The sequence below is a fragment of the Scyliorhinus torazame genome, chromosome 23 (assembly GCF_047496885.1).
Source record: "Scyliorhinus torazame isolate Kashiwa2021f chromosome 23, sScyTor2.1, whole genome shotgun sequence".
NCBI lineage: Eukaryota > Metazoa > Chordata > Chondrichthyes > Carcharhiniformes > Scyliorhinidae > Scyliorhinus > Scyliorhinus torazame.
Window position 1 is genome coordinate 6,250,164 of NC_092729.1, and position 15,434 is coordinate 6,265,597.

The 15,434-nt window shown below is 47.6% G+C and overlaps 1 protein-coding gene and 1 long non-coding RNA gene across 2 annotated transcripts in view; both read right to left on the minus strand.

Annotated features, from left to right (window-relative positions):
- LOC140399565 (uncharacterized) overlaps positions 1-15,434 on the minus strand; it is a 358,239-nt gene that overhangs the window by 286,709 nt on the left and 56,096 nt on the right. The window lies entirely within an intron of this gene.
- LOC140399529 (G-protein coupled receptor 84-like) lies at positions 97-1,227 on the minus strand. The gene has a single exon (XM_072489069.1). The coding sequence runs from the start codon at positions 1,225-1,227 to the stop codon at positions 97-99; it is 1,131 nt and encodes a 376-aa protein (XP_072345170.1).

The window sequence follows — 15,434 nt, forward strand, 5'->3', positions numbered from 1 at the left end:
TGTGCAACAGCCTGAAGGACAGGGGCTGAATGGCCTCCTCCTGTTCCTCTGTAGCAGGCACTTGGATGGGATGAGGGGAGGGAGAGGAAGAACTTCCTACTGCCTCCCTGGGCGGGTGAATAGTTTGGCAGCCTTGCGGAAGACCCCCCAGTAGGCGTCCTTGAACTGCCGGTTCATTATGGCGTAGAGTATGGGGTTGATGCAACTATTCAACCAGGTGAAGTTGGCGGCCACCATGTGCACGAGAACGGGGGCCCGCTTCTTCCCGTCCACCACATGCAGGAAGCAGAAGGGGAAGTAGCAGGTCACGTAGACGAGGAACATGGCGAAGCACATGCGGGTGACCTTCTGAAATTCGCCACTGCTGCTCCTCTTGGACTGGGAGCTAGAGGTCGCGCACTCCCCGCCCTGGGGAGCAATTTCGCCGCTTGGGGCCGCGACATCGGCGTTGGTGGCATCTGTCGACCGCGCGGCCGCCTCCCCGGACAAGGAATTGACGCTGGGTCCGTCAGCGATCCCGCTGTCGGCGGCGGAGGCATGGGCCGCATTGGGAATCCTTCCGCCCCCTTCGGCCTCTAATCGATGACCCTTCAGAGCCTGATCCACCGCCTTCACCTTACGATGGATGAGAAAGTAGAAGATCCCGATGCAGCCCAGGCCCAGGCCAAACATGAAAATGGTGAGGATGGTGGTGTAAGGCCTCCCGCGCTCCCGGTGGAAGCTACACGTGCAGACGGACGGAAGGAAGACATAGATATTCCAGAGGGGCCCGAGGAGTGCCAGGCCCAACAGCCAGCTAAGGGCGACGAAGAAGGGCATCGTGCGGCGGGAGAAGACCCGGCCAAACCTCCGGGTGTCCGAGATGAGGACGTAACGGCTCATGGCGATGAGGATCAGGCTGAAGATGGAGACGGAGTTAGCCAGGAAGAGGACCAGGCCGAAGACCCGGCACATGGTCGCGCCCTGCCGCCAAGCGAAGTGGACGTAGGTATCGGTCGTCACCGGCTGGAGGAAGGCGCAGTAGATGAGGTCGGCCACCGTCAGGTTGAGGATGAGCACGTTGAGGCGGGTGCGGATCCTCCTGTCCGTGGCGAAGGCCAGCACGGTCATGACGTTGCCCACGGTCCCCACGGCCGTCACCAGGATCCCCAGCAGGGCGCCAAAGTAGCGGTAGTTGACGACAGCCGGGTGGCACGTCAGGTTGCTGAAGGAGGAGTTAGGATCCATGGAGCTCCCCTTATGAGGAAGGCCGCAATCGAAGGCCACAATTGAAGATCACAATCAAAAACGACAATTGAAGACCACAATCGACAACCACAATCGAAGACCAGGACCGAAGAGGGAAAGAGCTTCTTGAGATTTAGGACGAGCAGCGATGGTGCCTGGACCAGTAAGTGCAGTGGGTGTGATGCCTTCACTGCCTCTGCTCGGCACTTGCTCGGAGCCCCTTTATAGAGCAGTGCGGTTGCGAGAGAGTTTGCGCAAACAGTTCCTCTGACGCCAGGTTTGTTCCAGAGCTGCTTCCCTTTTCTGAAGCTTCCTCTCCAAATCACCCAGAGAGGGAGAGGGAGAGATAGAGATGGAGAGACGTAATTTCCACGGGCCACAATTTGACAATACTTGGAACGATTCCGCTAAACGAGAAGAGGGTTTGCAATCAGATCCAAAACTCCGAGATCAATCAGCTGAGCACCAAACCGTGCAGGGACCCAACCGACATCTTCCAAACAGACCAGTTTGGAAAAGGTCGACGTAGGGAAGGTGCTCACTCTGAAGTGGCAGAAAGACGAGAACTGGGGAGAGCGGGGGGGGGGGGGATCATTATCACATGAAAATCCACTCGGGTTGGGGAGGGTCGGGGATGCTGGAATTCAGGATATACCGCTTCACTCAATGAGTATATTATGGAGGATAGCGGCCTCTGTGCATATCATAGAAAATATCAGTCTCTGTGGATATGATAGTGAATAATAGACCCAGCGTGTATTCGAGAGAATAGCTATCCTGTGTAGAAAAGAGAGAATAACAATCCCAGTGTATATCATGGAGAATAACAGACCCGTGTCTATTATAGACAAGATCAGTTTCTGTATATATTACAGAGAATAACAGTTCCTCTGTGTATTATAGAGGATAACATTTCCTGTGGATGTGAGAGAATAACAACTGCAGTGTATATTATAGAGAATAAGTGTATATGTGTATATTATAGAGGATAACAGTTCCTCTGTATATTATAGAGGATAACAGCTCCTGTGGATATTATAGAGAATAACAGTCCCAGTGTATATTATAGAGGATAACAGCTCCTGTGGATATTATAGAGAATAACAGTCCCAGTGTATATTATAGAGAATAACTGTCTCTGTGTATATTATAGACGGTAACAGTTCCTCTGCATATTAGAGAGAATAACAGTTCCTCTGTCTATTATAGAGAATGACAATCTCTGTGTATATGATGGAGAATAACTGACCCAGTGCATATTATACAGAATAACTGTCTCTTTGTATATTATAGAGGATACAGTTCCTCTGTATATTATGGAGGATAGCGGACCCTGCGTATATTATAGAGGATAATGGCTCTATACCTATTATAGTAAATAACAGCCACTGCACATTACAGAGAATGACTGTCCCTGTGTATATTAGAGAGAATACCAGGCTGTCTATGTAACAGAGAATATCAACCCCAGTGTATAATAGAGAATAACAGCTTTTGCGTATGTCATTGAGAATAACGCCTCTGTGAATATTATAAAGGACGGCAGTCCCTTTGTATGTGACAGAGAATAACAGTCCTGTGTATATTATAGAGAATAACAGCCCCTGTGTATATTATAGTGAATAACAGCCCTGTGTATATTATAGAGAATAACAGTCCCTTTGTATGTCATAGAGAAGTACATTTCCAGTGTATGTTATAGAGAATAACAGCCCCTGCGTATATTATAGACAATAACAGTCACTGTGTATATTATAGAGAATAACAGTCTCTGTGTATATTATAGACAATAACAGTCCATGTGTATATTATAGAGAACAACAGTCCATGTGTATAATATAGAGAATAACAGTTCCCTGGTTATTATACAGACTAACAATCCCTATGTATTTTATCGAGAATAACACACCCTGTGTATATTATAGAAAATAACAACCCCTGTATATATTACGGAGACTAACAGCCACTGTTTATGAAAAATGAAAATGAAATGAAAATCGCTTATTGTCACAAGTAGGCTTCAAATGAAGTTACTGTGAAAAGCCCCTAGTCGCCACATTCCGGCGCCTGTTCGGGGAGGCTGTTACGGGAAGTGAACCGTGCTGCTGGCCTGCCTTGGCCTGCTTTCAAAGTCAGCGATTTAGCCCTGTGCTAAACTTATTTTATAGAGAAAGAGAATATCAGCCCCTGTGTATATTATAGAGAATAACGGCGGTCGCTGTGTATATTGTAGAGGATAACGGCCTTTGTGCATTATAAATTATATCGGTCCCTGTGTATATTATGGAGGACAACAGCCTCTGTGTATATTATAGAGAATAACAGCCCCTGTGTTTAATATTGAGAAAAGCAGTCCCTGTGTATATTATAGAGAATAACAGTCCCTGCTTATCACATAGAAAATATCTGTTCCTGTGTATAGTATAGAGAATGGCAGTCTCTGTGTATATTATAGAGAATGACAGTTGCTGTGCTTATTATAAAGAATAACAGTCTCTGTCTTTATTATAGAGAATAACAACCACAGTGTATTTTATCGACAATAACACACCCTGTGTATATTATAAAAAATAACAGCCCCTGTATATTTAATAGAATTTACAGTGCAGAAGGAGGCCATTTTGCCCATCGAGTCTGCACCGGCTCTTGGAAAGAGCAACCTACCCAAGGTCCACACCTCCACCCTATCCCCATAACCCAGCAACCCCACCCAACACTATGGGCAATTTTGGACCCTAAGGGCAATTTAGCTTAGCCAATCCACCTAACCTGCACATCTTTGGACTGTGGGAGGAAACCGGAGCAGCCGGAGGAAACGCACGCACACACGGGGAGGATGTGCAGACTCCGCACAGACAGTGACCCAAGCCGGAATCGAACCTGGGACCCTGGAGCTGTGAAGCAATTGCGCTATCCACAATGCTACCGTGCTGCCCACAATATTATATTATAGAGAATACCAGCCACTGTTTATTTTATAGAGAAAGAGGATAACAGCCCCTGTGCATATTATGGAGAATAACAGCCACTGTTTATTTTCTCGAGAAAGAGAATAGCAGCCCTGTGTTTTTTATAGAGAATAATATAGTCCCTGTGTATATTGTAAAGGATAACACCCTTTATGCGTTATAAATAATATCAGTCCCTGTGTATTTTATAGAGCACAACAGCCTATGTGTATATTATAGATAATGACGGCCCCTGTGCATATTATAGAGAACAGCAGTCCCTGTGTATAGTAAAACGGATAATAGTCCCGGTGTATATTATAGAGAATAACAGTCTTTGTGTATATTATAGAGGACAACGGCATTCGTTTATGTTACAGATAATAAGGGCAGCACGGTAGCATTGTGGCTAGCACAATTGCTTCACAGCTCCAGGGTCCCAGGTTCGATTCCCGGCTTGGTTCACTGTCTGTGCGGAGTCTGCACGTTCTCCCTGTGTGCGCGTGGGTATACTGCCGTATCCAAATTGCCCTTAGTATTGGATGGGGTTACTGGGTTATGGGGATAGAGTGGAGGTGTGGACCTTGGGTAGGGTGCTCTTTCCAAGAGCCGGCGCAGACTCGATGGGCCGAATGGCCTCCTTCTTCACTGTAAATTATATGATAACAGTCCCTGTGAATACTGCATAGAATAACAGTCGTTGTATATATTATGGAGGATATCGGCGTCGGGTTATATTATAGAGGATAACGGTCCCTGTGTATATTATAGAGGATAACGGCCCCTGCATATACGTTTGAGAATAACAGCACCTATGTATATTGTAAAACACAACAGTCCCTGTGTTTTGACAGAGAATAACAGTCCTTGTGTATATTATAACGAATAACTAACGCTGTGTCTGTTATAGAGAATATGATCCCCTGTGCATATTATAGACAACAATCGTCCCTCTATATATTATCGAGAATAACAGCACCTGTGTATATTACAGAGAATAACAGCCCCTGTGCATATTATAGAGAATAACATTCCCTATGTATATTATAGAGAAAAACATCCGATGTGTAAATTATAGAGACTAACAGTCTCTGTGTATATTTACTGTATAACGTCTTCTGTGTATGCCATAGAGAATGACTGTGCTTGTGGAGTATTATATAGAATAACCACCCCTGTGTATAGTGTAGAAAAGAACAGTCCATCTGTATATTATGGAGAAAAACAGCCCCTGTTTATATTATAGAGATTAATAGCCCCTATATATGTTGTAGTGAATAACAATCCTTGTGTATATTATAGAGAATAACAGCCCATGTGTATATTATAGACTATGTGTATATTATAGAGCCCAGCAGTCCCTGTATATATTATAGAGAATAACAGTCCCTGTGTAAATTATAGTGAATAACAATCGCTGTGTATATTATCGGAAATATGAGCTCCTGTGTCTATTACAGGGAATATCAACTCCTGTATGTATTTTAGTGCATAATAATCACCGTGTATATTACAGAGAATAACAATCCCATGATGTATTATCGAGAGTAACAGTCCCTGTGTATATTATAGAGAATAAGAGCCCCTGTGTGTATTATAGAGAATGACAATCCCTGTGTATATTATAGAGAATAACAGTCCCTGTGTATATTATAGAGAATGACACTGCCTGTGTATATTATAGAGAATAACAGTCCCTGTGTATATTATAGAGAATGACACTGCCTGTGTATATTATAGAGAATAACAGTCCCTGTGTATATTATAGAGAATGACATTGCCTGTGTATATTATAGATAATAACAATTCCTGTGTATATTATAGAGAATAACCGTCCCGTGTATCTTATAGATAATAGCAGTCCCTGTGTATATTATAGACAAAACTGTCCCGGTGCATATTATAGATAATAACAGTCCCTTTGTATGTTGTCGTGAACAAGAGACCCTCTGTGTATTTCAGAGAATCTGCTTTATGTTGCTCAGATTATTGCCAAAGGGTTTATACCATTTTGTCCTGATTTTCGGTTCACAGAGGGGTAAGTTTTGGTTTAGTAGCTCAACGTCGTCACCGTGTTCGAAGCTGCAACAGCTTCCCGAATGGATGCCAACCCTGCCCGCAATGCCGACAGGGCCGCAGAGTTCAAATAGACTGTTCCCCAGCCGTGGTCACGAGAGCCTCTGGGCCCCCGAGCCTCCGTCACGAGACCGCTGAATCATCCGCTCCAGCTGGTCATGTTTCCTGCAGGGGCTGCGACGCCTGCCGCAGTTGTGAAATAAATGTCAGCATGTTTCCTGCTCGGCAGAAACCGCTGCTGGTGACCCAAGGCCGCCTTTCCTCATCTCAATCTGCACAACATTACGCCATTGGTAACAGGAAACTCCAGTTTCTCCCAATCATTCTGTGTGCGTAGAACAAAGAACAAAGGAAAGTACAGCACAGGAACAGGCACTTCGGCCCGCCAAGACTGTGCTGTCCATAAGGCCCGTGTAACCGAAAAGCTTCTACTCATCCTGTTCATGTATTTGTCACTTCAAAACGACACTATCGTAGCTTCTTCCACAACCTCCTGCGGCAGCCAATTCGCGGCTCCTACTACCCTCTGTTTAAAAACCCTCCCTCGCACATCACCACTAATAGTCAACCCTCGCACCTAAAACCGACGTCCCATACTAATTTAATCTTCCACCCTGGGAAAAGGATTCCGACTATCTAGTCTGTCTGTTAAATCTCCCTCCCCTGTCTCTCCCCTCTCTCTCCTCTCTCCTCTCTCTCCATCTCTCCTCGCGTTTCGCTCTCTCTCCCATCCCTCACCGCTCTGTCTCGCCTCCCTCGCCTCTCTCTCCGTTCTCTCCCCTTGCAGCTCTCTCCCCACTCTCCTCTCTCTCACCCCGCTCTCCCGTTTCTCCTCACTGTCACCACTACCTTCTCTCCCGTCACTCCCCTATCTACCCCTCTCTCTCCGCTCTCGTCTCTCACCTCTCTCCTCTTCTCTCCGCTCTTCCATCTCTCTCCCCTCTCCCCTGCCACTTCTCTCTCCTTTCTCCTCTCTCCCCTCTCTCCACTCGCTCTACCCTCTCTCTCATCTCTGTCTCCCCTCTCTCTCGTTTTTCTGCTCCCCCACAACACTCTCCTTTTTTTCCTCCCTCTCCATTCTCACGCTCCTCTCTACCTCATTTCTCCCTCACACCTCTCCTTTCTCGTCTCCTCCCCTATCTCTATCTCACAATATGTCTATTATCCATCTATCTATCTATCTGTCTATCCCCATCTATCTCACTCTCTGTCTCTCTCTGTTTCACTTTCTCTCTCTCTTTCACTCTCACTATTTCTCTATATATGTATCTATCTACCTATGTCTCTCTCTGTCTTTCTCTCTCTCTGTCTTTATCTCTCTGTCTCGCTCACTCTATCTTTCTCTCTCTCTCTCTTCTTCAATCTCTCCTCTCGATGAGGACTGTCGGAGGATACAGCAGGATTTAGATTGTTTGCAGACTTGGGCGGAGAGATGGCAGATGGAGTTTAATCCGGACAAATGTGAGGTAATGCATTTTGGAAGGTCTAATGCAGGTAGGGAATATACAGTGAATGGTAGAACCCTCAAGAGTATTGAAAGTCAAAGAGATCTAGGAGTACAGGTCCACAGGTCATTGAAAGGGGCAACACAGGTGGAGAAGGTAGTCAAGAAGGCATACGGCATGCTTGCCTTCAGTGGCCGCGTCATTGAGTATACGAATTGGCAAGTCATGTTGCAGATGCATAGAACCTTAGTTCGGCCACACTTGGAGTATAGTGTTCAATTCTGGTCGCCACACTACCAGAAGGATGTGGAGGCTTTAGAGAGGGTGCAGAAGAGATTTACCAGAATGTTGCCTGGTATGCAGGGCATTAGCTACGAGGAGCGGTTGAATAAACTCGGTTTGTTCTCACTGGAACGAAGGAGGTTGAGGGGAGACCTGATAGAGGTATACAAAATTATGAGGGGCATAGACAGAGTGGATATTCAGAGGCTTTTCCCCAGGATAGAGGGGTCAATTACTAGGAGGCATAGGTTTAAGGTGAGAGGGTCAATGTTTAGAGTAGATGTACGAGGCAAGTTTTTTACGCAGAGGGTAGTGGGTGCCTGGAACTCGCTACCGGAGGAGGTGGTGGAAGCAGGGACGATAGTGACATTTAAGGGGCATCTTGACAAATACATGAATAGGATGGGAATAGAGGGATTCGGACCCAGGAAGTGTAGAAGATTGTAGTTTAGTCGGGCAGCATGGTCGGCACGGGCTTGGAGGGCCGAACGGCCTGTTCCTGTGCTGTACATTTCTTTGTTCTTTGTTTGTTGTTCTCTGTCTGTCTCTCTCTCGGTGTATCACTTTCTCTCTGTTTCACTCTCTCTCTGCCTGTCTGTCTCTCTATATAGTTCTATCAACTCAGTCTGAAATTATTTACCTTTTATTCTCAAACTATGACCCCTAGTTCTCGACTCCCTCTCCATCGGGACCATTCTTTCTGAATGTACCCTGTCTAATCCTCTTTGAGTTTATAAGATTTAACGAGGCACCCTCCCCGCCCCGCTCTTCGAAACTCCAATGAATATAATCCTCACCGACAGTTTCCTCTCATATGACAGCCCGGCCACCCCGGGAATCAGCCTGGTAAACCTTGGCTGAATTCTCTCCGCAGCAAGGACAGCCTCTCCTCGGGTTAGCCCGGCCACCCCGGGAATCAGCCAGGTAAACCTTGGCTGCATTCTCTCCGCAGCAAGGACAGCCTCTCCTCGGGTTAGCCCGGCCACCCCGGGAATCAGCCTGGTAAACCTTGGCTGCATTCTCTCCGCAGCAAGGACAGCCTCTCCTCGGGTTAGCCCGGCCACTCCGGGAATCAGCCTGGTAAACCTTGGCTGCATTCTCTCCGCAGCAAGGACAGCCTCTCCTCGGGTTAGCCCGGCCACCCCGGGAATCAGCCTGGTAAACCTTGGCTGCATTCTCTCCGCAGCAAGGACAGCCTCTCCTCGGGTTAGCCCGGCCACCCCGGGAATCAGCCTGGTAAACCTTGGCTGCATTCTCTCCGCAGCAAGGACAGCCTCTCCTCGGGTTAAATAAATGGACGTCAGCACGAGGGGATCGGAACACAGCAGATTGAAGGATCGTGCAGGGGGTTTACGGTGGAAAGTTGTTCTCTGGCCTCAGGGGGGTTGTGGAAGCTCCCATCGCTGGACAGGGTTGCGGGGGCTCCTTGGTTCGCACCGTGCCGCCTCCGAGCTCCATGGATCCCAGTTCCATTCTGCCCTGGGTTGACCGAGGCCCTTTGTGGAGTTTGCAAGTTCTCCCCTGATTCTGCGAGGGTTCCCACCACAGTCCACAGACGTGCAGGTTCGGTGTGGTTACGGAGATAAAGCGGGGAAGGTGGGAGGAGGATCTGGGTAGAGCACTCTTTCAGAGGATCAATGGAGGCTCGATGGGCCGAATTACTTCGTTCTGCGCTTTAGGAATTCTGTGGATTCCATGGAGCTAAGGTTCCCCCGATGCTCGCGCCCCCCGACGCCCGCGCCCCCCAACGCCCGCCCCCCCCCCCCCCCCCAACGCCCGCTTCCCCCCCCCCCCCCCCGCCGACGCCCGCTCCCCCCGACACCCCCGAGCGACAATCGCCAATCTGCCGCTAGCCACGCTGCTGGGCGAAGGCCCCAAACCTCCGTGAAATCTCGCACCTTTCAGGAAAGTATTCTGGCTCCTCACACTCCATGTCTGGATGCACAAGGCAAGGAGCATACATGATGAACGGCAGGAGCCGGGGAAGTATCGAGGATCATCAGGACCGTGATGTGCATGTACACCGGTTCCATAAGGTAGCAGAGCAAGTGGATACAGTGTTAAGAAGACATATGGTACTTGCATTTATTAACCGAGGCGGAGAGTTTGAGAGCGGGGAGATTATACTGGAAATGTATAAAACTTTGGTTAGACCACAGCTAGAAGTATTGTGTGCAGTTCCATATTATAGGACGGATCGGTAGCGCTGGATGGGTGCAGAGGAGGTTTACCAGGATGTTGCCTGGGCTGGAGAGTGTTGGTGAAAAGAGAGATTGGATAGACTGGGGTTGTTTTCGTTGGAGCAGAGGAGACTCAGGGGGGACATGATTGAGATGTATAAAATTATGAGGAGCACAGATGGAGTAGACAGGAAGAAATCTTTCCCCTTCGTGAGGGGTCAATGAACAGGGGACGATAGTTTAAGGGGCAGGCGTTTCAGAGGAGATATGAGGAAGAGCATTTTTACCCAGAGGATGGTGGGAGTTTGGAACTTTGTGCCTTAAAGGGCGGTGGAGGCAGGAACCCTCATAATATTTAAGAAGTGTTAAACATAAATATGAACATAAACATAGACAATTGGTGCAGAAGGAGGCTATTCGGCCCTTCCAGCCTTTACCAACATTCAATATGATCATAGCTGATCATGCAAATTTCAGTATCCCACTCCCGCTTTCTCTGCATACCCGCTGATCCGTTTAGCGGCAAGGGCCACTTCCAGCTCCCTCTTGAATATATCCACCGAACAGATCCCAATAGCTTTCTGTCGTGCTCCACAAGTTGACAATTCTTTGAGAGAACAAATGCTTCCTCATCTCAGTCCTGAATGGCGTACCCCTTATTCTTAGGCTGTGCCCCCTCGTTCTACACGTCCCCAACATTGAGAACATTCTCCCACCATCTAGCCTCTCCAGTCCCATCAGGATTTAAGATGTTCATGACATCCCCTCTCATTCTTCGAAATTGCAGAAAGTACAAGCCCAGTCGACCCAGTCTTTACATGTCAGTCCGCCCATCCGGCGAATTAGTCTGATGAACCTTTGCTGAACATCCTCAATGGCAAGAATGCCCTTCTTGAAACTAGGAGACCAAAACTGCACACAATACTCATGGCCTTGAATAACTGCTGCAAGAGATCCCGACTCCCGAGAGAGACAGAGAGAGATTCACACACACAGCAACACGCTCTCTCACACACATTCTCTCTCTCACGCACTCCCTCACACAGACTCTCTCTCACACTCTACACACACAATCACAGACTCACTCACACACATACAATCTCGCACACACTCCTTCACACTCCCTCACACACGTTCTCGCACACACCCTCACACAAACTAACACACATACTCACACACTCACTCTCTCTCACACATACTCTCTCTCACACATACACTCTATCACACAGTTTCTCCCACAAACACACTGACTCACACCCACTATCTCTCACACACAAACTCACACACTCGCTGTCTCACACACGCAGACTCACACACACTCACTCACACAAACTCCATCTCTCACACTCTCTCTCTCACACTCACTCTCTCATACACATGCTCTCTCACGCACATTCTCTCTCTCACACGGACTCGCTCACGCACACTCTCACACACACGTTTTCTCAGACACACTATCTCACACACACTCACACAATCACTGACACACAGACAATCTTATACACAATGACTCACACTCCCTCACACACTCTCTCACGCACAGTAACACACACACACACTGTCTTACAAATACCCTCTCTCACGCAGGCGCTCTCTATCACACACACTCTCTCCCACGAACACACTTACTCACACACACACACTCTCCCTCACACACGCAAATACTCACACACACGCTCACACAAACTTTCTATGTCTCTCTCTCTCACTAACACTCTCTCACACAAACTCTTTCTCTCACACACTCGCTCTGTCACATACTCAGACTCACACACGCACACGCGTGCACACTCTCTCTCACACACTCTCTCACACACACGCTCACCCACACTCACCCACACTCTCTCTCACACACAAGCGTGTACACACTCACTCTCACACACTCTCATACACACACTCTCACACACAAGCGCTCTCACACACAATCTCTCTCACACATACTCAGATACACTCGCGAACACACTCTCACATGCGTACGCACACTCTCGAACACACACGGACACACTCACACACTCACAAAATATCAATCACCTTCTCGCTCACACATTCTCTCTCATACACACTCGCCCAAGCACTCACACTCACTCACAGACACACACGCTCACACACATGTCCTCTCACACCCACTCTCTCTCACACATACACACATACACTCACACAAACTCTCTCTCACACTGACTCACACAAAAACTCTCTCTCACACGCACTCACACTGACTCACATACACACTCACACACACACTCATGCACGCACACATTCTCTCACAAACACTCAACCCCCCCCCCCCCGCCCCTCCACTAATACGAGTATAAATCTGACCCTATCCCCAGTTCCCCACAGCTTTGACAAAGAGACATCCAGACTCAGAACATCAACACCCTTCTCTCTCAACAGAGGCTGTCAGATCTGCTGAGAGTGTCCCTAAATTTTCTATTTATGCCTCCGGTCCCAGAATCCGCAGTAATTTGCTTTCATCATGGTCAATTTCCTCCACACCATTTTCAGTTCATTCACATCCCTCCTATCATGCGCGTGAGTCTGTGTGTCAATGGATGCCTGTGTGAGTGAGTATGTGGTGCGTTTGATGGTCTGAGTGTGTGAATGTGAGTGAGTGGATCGTGTCTGAGTCTGCAATTGTGAGTGTGGGCGTGGGAGAATTTATGCGTGTGATAGTGCACGTGCGAGATTGGTGTGAGTGTGTATGTAGGAGTGTGGATTGTTTTTACATCCTGCATGTATGAGTGTGAGATTCTGGATTTGTGAGTGCGTGTGTAAATGTGTGAGTGAATTTGAGATTCTGAAAGCGTGTGTGTCATGTCGTTACGTGTGGGTGAATGTGACTGTGCATGAGAATGTGTGAGGGTGCGCGCGTGTGTGCGTGTGTGAATGTATGCGTGCTTGTGCTTTTGTGTGCCTGAGTGACTGTGTCACATGTCCGTCTTTGGCCATGAGTGAATGACAGTGAATGAGTGTGAAGGTAAGTGCGTCATTTCGAATGTTTGCACGTGCGTGGTGCATCTATGATTTATGAATCGTGTCTCTTTGTGTCATTGAGTTTTCCAGTGTGCGTGTGCCTGGTAGATGCATATTTACATGTAAGTTGCTAAATCTCGTATCTTAAAGACCCAATCCACACTGAACCCTGTAAAGGTGTGTGTGTGATTCAGACATTCCACACTAGGTGGAGATTGGTGAAGGTGTGTGTGATTCAGACATTCCCCAGCAGGTGGAGTTTGGTAAGGTTTGTGTGTGATTCAGACATTCCCCACTAGGTGGAGATTAGTGAAGGTGTGTGTGATTCAGACATTCCCCACTCGGTGGAGATTGGCAAAGGTGTGTGTGTGATTCAGACTTTCCCCACTAGGTGGAGATTGGTAAAGGTGTGTGTGTGATTCAGACATTCCCCAGTAGGTGGAGATTGGTAAAGGTGTGTGTGTGATTCAGACATTCCCCACGAGGTGGAGTTTGGTAAAGGTGTGTGTGTGATTCAGACATTCCCCACTCGGTGGAGATTGGCAAAGGTGTGTGTGTGATTCAGACTTTCCCCACTAGGTGGAGGTTGGTAAAGGTGTGTGTGTGATTCAGACATTCCCCAGTAGGTGGAGATTGGTAAAGGTGTGTGTGTGATTCAGACATTCCCCACTAGTTGGAGTTTGGTAAAGGTGTGTGTGTGATTCAGACATTCCCCACTAGGTGGAGATTGGTGAAGGTGTATGTGATTCAGGCATTCCCCACTAGTTGGAGTTTGTAAAGGTGTGTGTGATTCAGACATTCCCCAGTAGGTGGAGATAGGTAAAGGTTTGTGTGATTCAGACATTCCCCACTAGGTGGAGAATGTGAACGGTGTGTGTGATTCAGACATTCCCAACTAGGTGGAGATTGGTGAAGGTGTGAGAGTGTGATTTAGACATTCCCCACTAGGTGGAGTTTGGTAAAGGTGTGTGTGATTCAGACATTCCCCACTAGTTGGAGATTGTTGAAGTTGTGTGTGATTCAGGCATTGCCCACTAGTTGGAGATTGGTAAAGGTGTGTGTGTGATTCAGACATTCCCCACTAGTTGGAGTTTGGTAAAGGTGTGTGTGTGATTCAGACATTCCCCACTAGGTGGAGATTGGTGAAGGTGTATGTGATTCAGGCATTCCCCACTAGTTGGAGTTTGTAAAGGTGTGTGTGATTCAGACATTCCCCAGTAGGTGGAGATAGGTAAAGGTGTGTGTGATTCAGACATTCCCCACTAGGTGGAGAATGTGAAAGGTGTGTGTGATTCAGAAATTCCCAACTCGGCGGAGATTGGTGAAGGTGTGTGAGTGTGATTTAGAGATTTCCCACTAGGTGGAGTTTGGTAAAGTTGTGTGTGATTCAGACATTCCCCACTAGTTGGAGATTGTTGAAGTTGTGTGTGATTCAGGCATTGCCCACTAGGTGGAGATTGGTAAAGGTGTGTGTGTGATTCAGACTTTCCCCACTAGGTGGAGATTGGTAAAGGTGTGTGTGTGGGATTCAGACATTCCGCAGTAGGTGGAGATTGGTAAACGTGTGTGTGATTCAGACATTCCCCACTAGGTGGAGTTTGGTAAAGGTGTGTGTGTGATTCAGACATTCCCCACTTGGTGGAGATTGGTGAAGGTGTGTGTAATTCAGGCATTCCCCACTAGGTGGAGTTTGGTAAAGGTGTGTGTGAATCAGGCATTCACCAGTGGTGGAGATAGGTAAAGGTGTGTGCGATTCAGACATTCCCCACTAGGTGGAGATTGGTAAAGGTGTGTGCGATTCAGACATTCCCCAGTAGGTGGAGATTGAAAAAGGTGTGTGTGTGATTCAGACATTCCTCACTAGGTGGAGATAGGTGACGGTGTGTGTTTGATTCAGACATTCCCCACGAGGTGGAGTTTGGTAAAGGTGCGTGTGATTCAGATATTCCCCACTAGGTGGAGATTGGTAAAGGTGTGTGTGTGATTCAGACATTCCCCACTCGGTGGAGATTGGTAAAGGTGTGTGTGTGATTCAGACTTTCCCCACTAGGTGGAGATTGGTAAAGGTGTGTGTGTGATTCAGACATTCCCCAGTAGGTGGAGATTGGTAAAGGTGTGTGTGTGATTCAGACATTCCCCACTAGTTGGAGTTTGGTAAAGGTGTGTGTGTGATTCAGACATTCCCCACTAGGTGGAGATTGGTGAAGGTGTATGTGATTCAGGCATTCCCCACTAGTTGGAGTTTGTAAAGGTGTGTGTGATTCAGACATTCCCCAGTAGGTGGAGATAGGTAAAGGTGTGTG

What these genes read in the sequence shown, in the direction of transcription:
- LOC140399529 (XM_072489069.1), bottom strand. Translation starts at nt 1,227, where the DNA reads ATGGATCCTAACTCCTCCTTCAGCAACCTGACGTGCCACCCGGCTGTC.